The 12,195-nt window shown below is 42.4% G+C and overlaps 1 protein-coding gene across 1 annotated transcript; it reads left to right on the forward strand.

Annotated features, from left to right (window-relative positions):
- Positions 1 to 1,148: 1,148 nt before the first annotated feature.
- MS4A12 (membrane spanning 4-domains A12) lies at positions 1,149 to 11,893 on the forward strand. Its single transcript, XM_043582319.1, is given in 6 exon segments — positions 1,149 to 1,412; positions 4,677 to 4,703; positions 4,706 to 4,804; positions 7,442 to 7,558; positions 11,500 to 11,568; positions 11,792 to 11,893. Coding segments are annotated over 6 exon segments (678 nt in total).
- Positions 11,894 to 12,195: the final 302 nt, after the last annotated feature.

The raw sequence follows: 12,195 nt of genomic DNA on the forward strand, positions 1-12,195 counted from the left end.
AAAGAGGTCTTAAAAAAAGGAATCTAAGGACACCGAAGACAAACTTTTTTAAGTATCATATATTTTTTTTTTCAAGGGTAAATAATGATTACTGTCCATATATAGTTGTGCTGGTTGATTTACAACAAAATTCCCCTTGGCCACAAAGGACCCGAGATACTCTGTGCTTCAGAGGACAAAAATGAATAGGGAACCTCAAGAGTATTTTCCCTATAGAACAAGACGATTTAATTGGCCATATGTGAATTATCTATTTGGAAAAGCAGTGACAGATTATTTTAAATCTTGGACCGCTTTTTTACCATCCAATTGTATCCTTGGCCCCTGTATTAGTTTTCTATTTATTGCCATAATAAATTACCATAAACTTAGTGGCTTAAAACAATACAAATTCTCTGACAGTTCTGTAGCCCACCAGTTCCACTGAGCTAAGATCAAGGTGTGGGCAGAGCTGCATTCTCTCCTGGAGGCCCTAGGAAGGAATGTTTCCCTTGCTTTTTCCGGCTTCTAGTGGCCACCCTAGTCCTTGGCTCCCAGCTCCTTCCTCCATTCCAGGCCAGCAGCACAGCCTCTCTCCAACCCTGCTTCCATCTCCACACCTCCTTCTCTCTCTTCTACTTCCCTCTTCCACTTTTAAGGACCCCCGTGATTACACTCAGCCCACCCAAATAACCCAGGAAATCTCCGTTTTAAGGTCAGCTGATTGTCAACCTTAATTCCATTTGCAGCTTTAAACCCCCTTTGCCGTGTAACCCACCATATTCACGGCTTCCTCGGTTAGAATGTGGACATCTCTGGGGGAGAGAAGGTGCGTAATTCTGCCCACCATCCCTTCCCTCCCTCTGTTGTCCTTCAGAAGCAATGAACTCAGGGAAGGTTAGTATGTATAAATACTTCACAAAATTGAACAATCATTGGAAAATAAAACCATCCCTGTCTTCCCCCTCCTTCGCTTCCTTTGAACTATAGGAGGTATACCTTCCAAAGTCAAACGAGGATCGTGTTTACATTGGTTGTCATCACCCACTATTTGCTCACTTGCTCTACAGTGTTCACACAGAAAACTGACACTTGACAAGATTGTCTTTAATTTATTTCGTGGGTAAATTTACAAGTTTGTTATGTTTTGTAGTACTTAGGACATAGTGATGTCATCCCAGCCAACAAACCAACCTCAAACATATGAAACCACACTCAGTCCTTACCCACCAAGCAACACCATGGCTCCTGGGTCTCCACCACCTCTGGGTTTCACACACCCCACAAAACAAGCTCAGAGTGCCCAGCCTCCCTTCTTTGGGTCTCCAGGAATCATCACCAAGAGTCAGCAGGGCCAAGGAAACATACAAATGGTAAACCCAGCTACAGGAGCAGCAACCACAAACTTTAGAGAAGAAGCAAAGATACTAGGGGTAAGTCTACTTACTATGAGAATTTTAATTTTGCATTTGCAAGGTTTGATCGTGCTTATAAGTTATAGGTGGAGAGAAGTTTGTGATCTCATGACCTACATGTCCAATTATTAAAAATTTCTGAACATTCTTCTAGAAACTGTATAGTGGGGGATGACAACCAATGTAAATAAATAAAGAAGCATAAAAAGTATAAGAAGTACCAGGCAGTGAAGGGCAGGGGTAGCAATTTCAAGTTGATCAGAGCACGCTTTCCTTAGAAGATGACATCTGAGCAAAGACAGGAAGGGAGGAGCACACCATGCAGACATCAGGGCAAGAGCTTCCAGGTAAAGTTGGAAAGGCCTTTAGAGGAGAACATGTGCTGTGTCTGGAAAACAGAAAGGAGGCCGGTTAAGTAGAACAGTATGATGGAGGGAGGTGGTCGTCTCAAGGAGGGCAGAGGAGGGGTGGGGGCCAGACCCTGTGAGGCCTGGAGGACAGAGGCTCTGGCTTGTACTCTGAGTGGAAATGGGGAGCCACTGGGGCATTCTAACTGGTCACAGAGAGGTGTTCAGGGGAAGGACTTTACAGTGATGGTTGCCGTTTTGTTTGTAAAAGTTCCAGTTGACAGAAGCTATTTATTTTCCCTGAAGACCGTACATCTATACTATTAGTAGCCCCCAAGCACCACAACAGTACAGGAGCCACAGGTGGTAGGACTTGGGGCATCTGCCCCAGCAGACTCAGAACGTAAAGTAGCTGTGGCCAAAAATCAAGAGTGAGTTAAATGACCAAATTACCAAATCTGGCCTGGAGGCAAGTTTGGTCGGCATATGGTACAGCCAGGGTGATACCAGGAGAAGAGTAGACCAGCATTAACCCAACATCTAACTGCCATCAAGATGATGGCAAGGGTGAGGATAAGAAGCCTGAGGTCAGATGACTGAACTTCTGCTCTAAAGAAGAGTCTGTAAAAGCCAAATATAATGCCTAATCGCTTCAACTGAGACCCGTGGTTGGCTAAAAGAGGCCCATGACACCTCTGAAGTTCTATACAGAAGTGTGATGTGTGTATGGATGGATGTTTAAGAATGGTTTTTCAGGGGCGCCTGGGTGGCGCAGTCGGTTAAGCGTCCGACTTCAGCTCAGGTCACGATCTCGCGGTCCGTGAGTTCGAGCCCCGCGTCGATGGCTCAGAGCCTGGAGCCTGTTTCCAATTCTGTGTCTCCCTCTCTCTCTGCCCCTCCCCCGTTCATGCTCTGTCTCTCTCTGTCCCAAAAATAAATAAACGTTGAAAAAAAAAATTAAAAAAAAAAAAAAAAAAAAAGAATGGTTTTTCAGGGAAAAGGCTCATAGCTTTCATTAGTCTGAATTTCAAGGAAATTCATTATTCAAAGAAAATAGGAATCTCTTAGCACTATTTAGGAAGCTGTGATGTTTTTTCCAACTCTGATTCAACTTAATAACTTAACTGTACTCAACGCAAAGCTACTGAAGAAATAAACACAGCAATCTTTGTATCTGCAGTCTTCTTGGGCAGATTAAGGCATACATTTGGGAAGAAACAAACGGTAAATCTCCAGTTAACTTCTGGCCCAATCTAACAGTACTTATTTCTCACAAATGTGCTCATCCAGGATGAAGGAAGGTGCTCTAAGAGGTACAAAGATGTATTCCCTGTCTTTGAGGTTATGTCTTGGCCAACAAGAAAATGTTTGTGCACCTAAGATTTTTTTTAAAAAAGAACAATATAAATAAGCATAAGACCAAGTAATAAGGTGTATAATCCATACCATAAGATAAAACAGGAATTTAGAAAGAAAGAAGAGCTTACGCTGACCAGTATAATCAAGATGACTTTGTGGAGAGGTGGAGCTGTACCTTCAGGGAGGCTGGATTCAATATTTAAGACACAAGTTCTGGAATCAATTTCCTCTATTAAATTTCCAGATCTGCTCTTCAGGAATTATATGACCTTGGACACTGCTGTGTTCTGAATGTCCTCCCAAAATTCCTATGTTGAAATCCTAACTTTAAAGATAGTATTAGGAGGTGGGCCTTTGGGAAATACTTATTGGATCATGAAGGAGGAACTCTCATGAATGGGATTAGTGACTTACAAGAGAGGCTCCTGAGGGATCCCTAGCCTTTTCCGGTATGTGAAAACACAGTGACAAGTCCCCCGCTATGAACCCAGGAGAGAGCCCTCACCAGAAGGCAACCACCTTGAACGTGGGACTTCCCAGCCTCTAGAACTGTGGGCATAAATTTCCGTTGTTTATAAGCTACCCAGAAGGTAGCACGGTATTTTGTTACAGCAGCCTGAGAAAACTAAGACAGACAGCTCTGTGTCTCCATCCAATCGGTTGGAAGATTACATGAAACAATAAATGTGAAGGGTTTAGAATATTATCAAACATGTACTTAATGCCCCATAAATTCACCGATACTTCCTTCATTGATATTTTCCCCATAACAGGGATTTCCCAAGCAGAAAACAGGTCCATTTGGAACGGCCATCAAAGTTACAGCATTTTTTGGGGGGCGCCTGGGTGGCTCAGTCGGTTAAGTGTCCGACTTCGGCTCAGGTCCGTGGGTTCGAGCCCCACATCAGGCTCTGTGCTGACAGCTCAGAGCCTGGAGCCTGCTTCCGATTCTGTGTCTCCCTCTCTCTCTGACCCTCCCCCATTCATGCTCTGTCTCTCTGTCTCAAAAATAAATAAACATTAAAAAAATATTAAAAAAAAAAGTCACAGCATTTTTTCCCAGGGGCACCTGGGTGGCTCAGTTGGTTAAGCATCTGACATTTGATTTTGGTTCAGGTCATGATCTCACGAGTTTGTGGGCTCGAACCCCACGTTGGGCTCTGCGCTGACAGTGTGGAGCCTGCTTGGGATTCTCTCTGTGTCCCTCCCTCATGCATGTGTGCTTTTTCTGCCTCTCTCAAAATAAACTTTTTTTAAAGTATTTTTTCGTAAGAGTCTTTTAGAGGCTCTCAGGGGACACCATTGCATGCTTAACCATGCACCTGAAGAACTCTCCTTGGGCCATCCTTACAAGCCTCCCCAAATACCTCAAACAAGGCCTCTGCCGAGGGCCTGGCTCCAGCATCTGCCAAAATCTCTGTGGCCCACCTCCTACAGTACAGATATACATGCATAAAGGACAGCATGCATCTTGACGGAGCTGACAACAAAAAAGCAGCAGCAGCAATGACAGTGATGCCTCATTCATACCTGAAAATGAAGAAGCAACCTTAAAATGCCCGTTTTCTTTTTTCAGGCAATCCAGATCCTGATTGGATTGATGTGCACATTGGTTTCAGAATTATTTTAGGTTTAATGGACGCCATTTATGGACTAGTTTTTGCATTTCTTTCCTTTGCTTTTATTAGCGGATATGCGATCCGGGTGGCATCTCTGTGAGTAGACTGCTAGAACACCTCTCCTTCTCAGTCTATCAGATACCGCTGTCCCGAGCCTATGCATAGCCCATTTTTTTTTTTATAAAAGCCCCACATCTGATCCACTGTAAAAGTGAGATATAGCAGCTCTGGTTGAGTATTTAAAAAAGAAGAGCTTTTTTTCTCCATTTTAACCTGCAGTTTAAACGCATACCCTCAAGTTTACACTGATCAAGTAACCAACAAGCCAAAGTTTTAGTTCCTGATTATGTTTTAGATGGAAATGTATGTACTGGGTGGAGAGAGGCAAAAGGAGGTGATCGGGAACATGATTAAAACACGCAAACGATCATGACAAGAGACGGAGCTGTGAGCTCAGAAGTCATCACACATGGTAAGCTCACAAGAGAATGAGTTCTTTACATGCGAGAAACTAAGGAGAGAAAAAAAGGGAGAAGTCCAAAGGAAACAATCTCAGAAAGTTACTCCAGGAAATGGAGAAGTATGAGAGGAACTTTCGACAGGGAAACTAGATGAACATAAAGAGACCAATCTTTCCTACTAAAAGAGAAGCTCCCACGACCAAAGAACCCATGTTTCACAAATAAATGTGTCTGTTTCTACAGTTCATTGCTACCAGTGCTCTCTATATACTGGCATCCAAGCAGTTTTCCCCTAGTCTGGTAAGTCAGAATGTTTCTACTTTTTAAACTCTTTGAAAGATGCATTTAATTGATCTGGAGAGGAAAATTGAGAAAGTGGATTCAGAAAATGCAAAGGGGAGCACTCTTTCCCCCAAAAATATTTCTACCGGTTGCCTCCATGGTATGTGTGCCCCAGCACGGTCCACACTATTTGCCACTCAGAAATGGCAGAGCCCCATGTCCTGACTGTCCAACTCCCAAGAGCGGAAACTGGTATAGGTAAGGTTTTTAGCTTTATCCTAGGGCTCCCTGGTTCCACCGGATCACACTGCATTAGGGGAACTCCAAAGCAGAATATAGGACCCAGGAAATACCCACCCGCCACTTTGGTATCAAAGACTCTCTTATTCATTTGCCACTTCTCAGTTCTGCCTTGCCTTGTATTTTTATTTTTTATTTGCACACAGCCTATTTTTACTCAGACGTGACTTTTGTTTTACAGTTTGTTAAGTCATCACTGAAAGCACCAATTGGGTACAGAAAAAGTTTATGAAACCAATCACTGAGACAGGTCTTTCAACTCTCTTGGCCACAGCTCCCCACCTTTGGCAATTTCCTGGTCTACTTTTGAAACAGGAGCAGGAACGTGATTTGCCGAGACATGGTGACAACCAGAGCAGAGGTGGCTTCAGGATTGTATTTAATCCGGCGCAGGAGGAAAGAATGGAAAAATGGGAACACAGAGTCCTGCTGCTCAAGTTCTCCTAGACCAGACACTAAACTAGACACTAAACGCTAGACTAGAGACTGGACTAGGGACTAGGCTAGACTAAACAAAACTAAAATCAGTCTAACCTCGATTAACCACTCCTGTCGTCATCTAAAAAACAAAATAAAGCACCCTTTCTCTGCATCATTTATGGATCCTTCCCTCTAACTGAGGTTGTCCAGGCACAGAATCTGTCCATTTGGAGAAGACAGCTACTAAAATGGTACCTGAAGCAATTTTTCCAGCAGCATTTTAGAGGCCCGTGGGAGACCCTAAGGCATGCCAAAGCTCTTGTGAATTCTAAAGAACTAACTCAGCCACTGCTAGCAAGCTGGCTGAAGACTTGGCTTCCCAATTATCCTGCTGCGTGTCGAAATCTTCTTGTAGAAACTGAAGAAAATTTTGTACTCTACCCATACATCTCTACCCACAAAAGCCTAATGACTTCCTCATTCTAAACCTGGGGTTTTTTTTATCGAGTCCCTAGAACGACTTCAGGGTTTTCGTCAATTTCTAAATTTATCAGCAAACATGTCTTTGCAGACACACTTTTCCATCTATGTAACACTGGATGCTTTGTTGTACTGCCTTGTATGGTGGTTTTAGGAGTTCCATGAGACGATGTACGTAAATAATTTCACACAATGCGTGCCACAGAAAAATGCTCATTGAAGCTTTATTTGTCGTTTTAGTATTTTAAACCGGGAACACACTTGTTATTGTATGTGAGGCTTTTAGACAAACGTGATGGATGAGCTTCTGCTCTGTATTATGTACCTTTTTCTACAGATACTAGAAGTACGCTACCTTCACTCTGCATACAGCACAGTTTTCAAGAAAACTCAGAGAGGAAGGAAAAACAAAAGTCATTTCCACTTCAAAATTTGTTTGAAGATTTCAAGGATTGAGAGCCATTATATTTTTTTTTTAATTTTTTTTTTAAACGTTTATTTATTTTTGAGACGGAGAGAGACACAGCATGAACGGGGAAGGGGCAGAGAGAGAGGGAAACACAGAATCGGAAGCAGGCTCCAGGCTCTGAGCCATCAGCCCAGAGCCTGACGCGGGGCTCGAACTCGCAGACCGCGAGATCGTGACCTGAGCCGAAGTCGGACGCTCAACCGACTGAGCCACCCAGGCGCCCCAGAGCCATTATATTTAACTGATTCTTATTTCATTTTGCTTCATTTTTCTCCTACGTATGGTTTCTTTTTCCTGTCACCTCCATTAGATTAGAGGCAGCCTAGGCATGAACACGGTCAGTGCGATCTTTGTCTCCACTGGAGTGACTCTGCTGCTGCTGGATGCGGGTATGAATGGGATCCTCAGCCAAGACTGCTGGGCAATCGTAAGTATCCCATCATCCACCACACGTCTCCTCTCTGGCCACTCTCACACGTATCTCGCATGACTGTATAGCAGCCCCACTACTACGTCACAGGATCGCTAGGACTGTAGAATAAAGTGGAAGAGCCACTTCTGCAGATGGATTGGGGCAGAAAGCACACCCTCTATTGCTCTCACTGTTGATCACATGAACGATGGGGAAGACAGCTAAAGAGACTTAAAGACGCCCAGACAGTATTTTCTAGAGGTTTGAAATTCTGCGTAACAAAGACAGTCACGTTATGGAGTAGTTTCATTTTAGACCGAGAACGGGATGAAGGGAAACTGGCCACATCAAGGATGTTCAACTTGTATTAGAGAAATTTGAAAAATGAAGCAACTTGAAAATGAAGCACGTGCCTCTCAATGTTCTCCAAACAGAATCATCCATTCATTACCACAGTCAGGCAAAGCATGGATTCTGACCATTTCCCCAAGAGTCAAGTGCACAGAAGTGCTTATAAGAAGGCAAGAATATGAGGGGACTTCTTGGTAAGTACCACGGAGTGAAGCAAGAACACAATATATATCTTCTATAATACCAAACCAAAGAACACAAATTACTCAAAAATCACCATTTAAATAGGCATCCAAGTGAAAAACCAAATGATTCTGCTGTGTCTCAAGGTGGCAGAGCACAGCTCCTGACCTGGTTTCTTACTCCCCAGAAACAAAACTAGGAAAAGCAGGAAATGACAATATACAGAGAAGTCTCACTAATGCTCTCCGATCGAGGGCTAAGGAGACTTAGGTGGAGAGCAGTCAATTCTAAGAAGGTATACAGCAAATCCTGAATGCTAAAAGCCCATGGTATCCCAGGACCTCAAGAGAAGTAGGAAAGGTCACCAGAGTTAACTTCTTCCAGTGCACCTTGAAAACATGGAGGAGTGAGCAGAAATCCACAGGAACAGGATATACCTCTGACCTTGGAGCAAGTGTTACTATAGGCATTTCTCAAAAGAGAGAGAGAGAGCAGAGCCCACATTCACCAGCAAGAACTGTGCTCAGTGCCAGCTAAGCTATTTTTCTCACTGCTGCAGCTGCATACTTAGCATTGAGCAAAATGTACACAAAACTGTATCTAGCCCTTAAGTTGAAGCTGGAAACAAGGAAGACAAAGTGGACAAAGTTAAGGAGAAATATAATCGGGGAAAACTCACCTGTACTATATCTGAACAAACATAAGGCTTATACACAGTTGTTCACTTGAAGAATGAGAAAACTGAAAAAAGTGGTAGGAAACTAAATACATCAGAGTGATTAAAGGAATAAATGGAAGGAAAAAAAGGAAGAGAGGAGGAAAGAAAACTTAAGATTCCCACGGGTTAATGGGTCACCAGAAACACTCAGATGCCTATTATTAACTTTGAATAAAAGATACACAACTCAACTGATTAGAACAAAAGATGTATCAGATGATAAAACGGATGCAAACACACGTGTCTTCCCTCTTCCTCACAAGATGTGCCCTGGTTTGATGGAGATGTGAGTCACACCAATGAAGAATCCACTGAGTGTCCTCGTTCTCGTGGTTAGATTCCTTACTAGTCTGGGCAACCACGTCCTTAAATTTTAGCTCAAATTCCTATTCTCTGACAGAATGACTCTACTCTGTGATTAACACATGAACCAGCTCTTTGGTTTCAGGTATTGGTATTCAATCCCAGGTATAGGTTTTTCCATTTAACACAGAGACAACAAAAGAAATTTCCAATGGCAGGTCAAGCCATGTTATACCATGTTGCAGCAGTGGCACACATAACAAACAAAACAATACCACCAACAAAAAACAATACGGGAGAAAACATTACCCAATTATCAATAGAAGATTTCTCATGAACATTTTTATACTACTGAAAATAATTAATTAATAAGAAAATAAAATGGGGGGGGGGGGCTTGGGTGACTCAGTTGGTGGAGCATCCGATCTTGATTTCGCCTCAGGACATGATCCCAGGGTCATGGGATCAAGCCCTGCATCAGGCTCTGCTTTGAATGCAAAGCCTGCTTAAGATTCTTTCTCTCTCCCTCTGCCCCTCTTCCCACTTGTGCACGCTTTCTTTCTCTCTCTTCTCTCTCTCTCTAAAAGAGAGAGAAAATGGGGCGCCTGGGTGGCGCAGTCGGTTAAGCGTCCGACTTCAGCCAGGTCACGATCTTGCGGTCCGTGAGTTCGAGCCCCGCGTCAGGCTCTGGGCTGATGGCTCAGAGCCTGGAACCTGTTTCCGATTCTGTGTCTCCTTCTCTCTCTGCCCCTCCCCCATTCATGCTCTGTCTCTCTCTGTCCCAAAAATAAATAAACGTTGAAAAAAAAATTTAAAAAAAAAATAAATAAAATAAAAAAAATAATAATAAAAGAGAGAGAAAATGACAGGATGAAATAAAAAGAACTGTGGCACTAGAGAAACCGAGTAGCCCAGACCATTACAGATCTAATAAAGAAATCACACACAGCAAGAAACACAAGGGACTCAAAAAATATGGTAGAGAGAAAACGTGCTATCACAGTCTTCACAGAAGACAATGAGAAATATATTAAATAGAAAGAAGATGATAAACATGGCAGACAGGCAAGTTTCATCCAACATAATAATACTTGGTTTCCCTGAGTAGAGAATCCAACAAATGGTACAGAAAAAAAGTATCCAGGGATACTGAGTAAAAAATCCTGAACGAAGAGAATCACTGAATTTTTATGTTGAAAGAGAATAACCTATCTGGGAGAAAGACACGTACACTCATTGAGAAAGATGCATAGATATAGACCCTTGTTAAGGTATAAAGTAAAACAACAGATCTGTTAAGGTTTTAGGCAGAGAAATCCAATCGCCTATAAGCTGGAAGAAAAGTCAGCGTGGCTCAGTGTCCACCACAGCAACATGCAGGGAGGAAAGACAATGGAGCAATGTCATCAAGTTTTTGGTGACAAGAAACTGTGAGTCAAGAATAACACATCCAATAAAATTCTTGAACAAGGCTTATTCAACCACACATGATGTAAATTAAATCAAGAACTCAGAAAGGCAGGGAGAAGTTGTGTAAAAAGATTAGCAAGGAGCGCTAAACCAATGAAATGATCATTTGGGACTGGAAGACTGAACAGCAAGGGAAATGACAGCTACAGGAGTGAATATAAAGCTTTTCATGTTCACCCACTCCCCCCCACCAAAATAAGTGAAAAGTGACATAATCACCAAAATCCGAAAGGTGAAGAGAGGTGAGACGAGACAGATGTCAAATAAGAGTGCCCAATCGCCTTATTCTTCATAAGCAATCATTTCACACTAAAGTTGAAACGGGTAGGTTTAAAATTACTTCAACTTCTTCATGGATTTCATACACTTTTAGTTGTAATTTTAGCAGACTTCATTTACTTCTTTCTATTCTTTTAAAATCAAATGGTATTTACAAACTTCAAAACAGTAAGTACAAAACAATTCCATTCTTGAAGAGTTCTTGCTGTCTCACGATGCATCCATTTTTCTATCTGCCTTTTGGCCTCTACATAGAGTTCTGGAAAAACAGGCAGAAAATATTAATTTTGCTTATTTCTGGGCAGTGACATTAGGGATGATTGATTGTTTTCTATATGGCTTAATTTTTTTTTTAATAAGCAGGTAACATTTTTATAAAAACAAGAAATCCATTGCAAAGAAAAACAGTGCACTTCTTTTCCCATGTTTCTAAATAGTCTGCTGGAGAAAAGGAAAGTCTTGTGGCATTTTAAAGAAAATTCAAAATTAATTCACATTTCCCTGAAATAAGCATTTGGTGATAACAGAGAAACAATCATGGAGTAAGCTGAGCATGAACAGTGGCACCTTTGATGAGCCAATAACTTTTTGAAGCCTGCGGGGAGCCCTCCTGATGAGTCAAAATTTCAGCGTGTTTTTTTCTTGATCTCAGCTTGCTGGGAAACGAATCTCAGCTCTGCTGATCATGTTCTCGGTCTTGGAGTTCTGCACAAATTGTACTGTAGCCCATTCTGCCAACGAAGCAATCACCAAGACCAGCAGGATGAGCTGGGCCTCTTCTCTGTAAAATAATTGAGTATGTGCTAGAGGAAGAAGAGCAGCAGTCAAGTCTCACGGCAGGTTCACAAGAGCTCACCTTGAGTCAGGGGAGGGAGAAAGGGCTGGGGAACAGGACTGAGTAGGACTGTAGTAATGATAGTGCTTCTTTTATTCTTTCTTTCCAGCCTGTCCTGGTTATTCCAAATGTGTATGCAACCAGTACCTTGGCACCAGAGTCTTCCTCAGCTCCTCCCAGAGACGATGGCCACCTTGCTTATGCCATTTAAAACAAAAAAAGAGCACCAGAACATCTCATGGGGTTAAACTGCTCGGCAGGAACTTCTTAAGAAACTGTCCTCCACAGTCCACAATGATCGCTAATCTTTGAAGACTGTGTTTGAGATTCTTCTTACTTTGTCACTAATGATAACCGCATGTATTTCCCTGACACAGTTTCTTCCCACATACCACTACCACACTGGCAAAGGCGAAGGACCGGAAGACTGAATATGGCTCACGGTATTTTGTACATTCATATCATCAAACCCTGCCTCCTGGATAACTACAAAGCTTTGCTATTTACAGAGTA

Source organism: Prionailurus bengalensis, chromosome D1 (assembly GCF_016509475.1).
Source record: "Prionailurus bengalensis isolate Pbe53 chromosome D1, Fcat_Pben_1.1_paternal_pri, whole genome shotgun sequence".
Taxonomy (NCBI): Eukaryota; Metazoa; Chordata; class Mammalia; order Carnivora; family Felidae; genus Prionailurus; species Prionailurus bengalensis.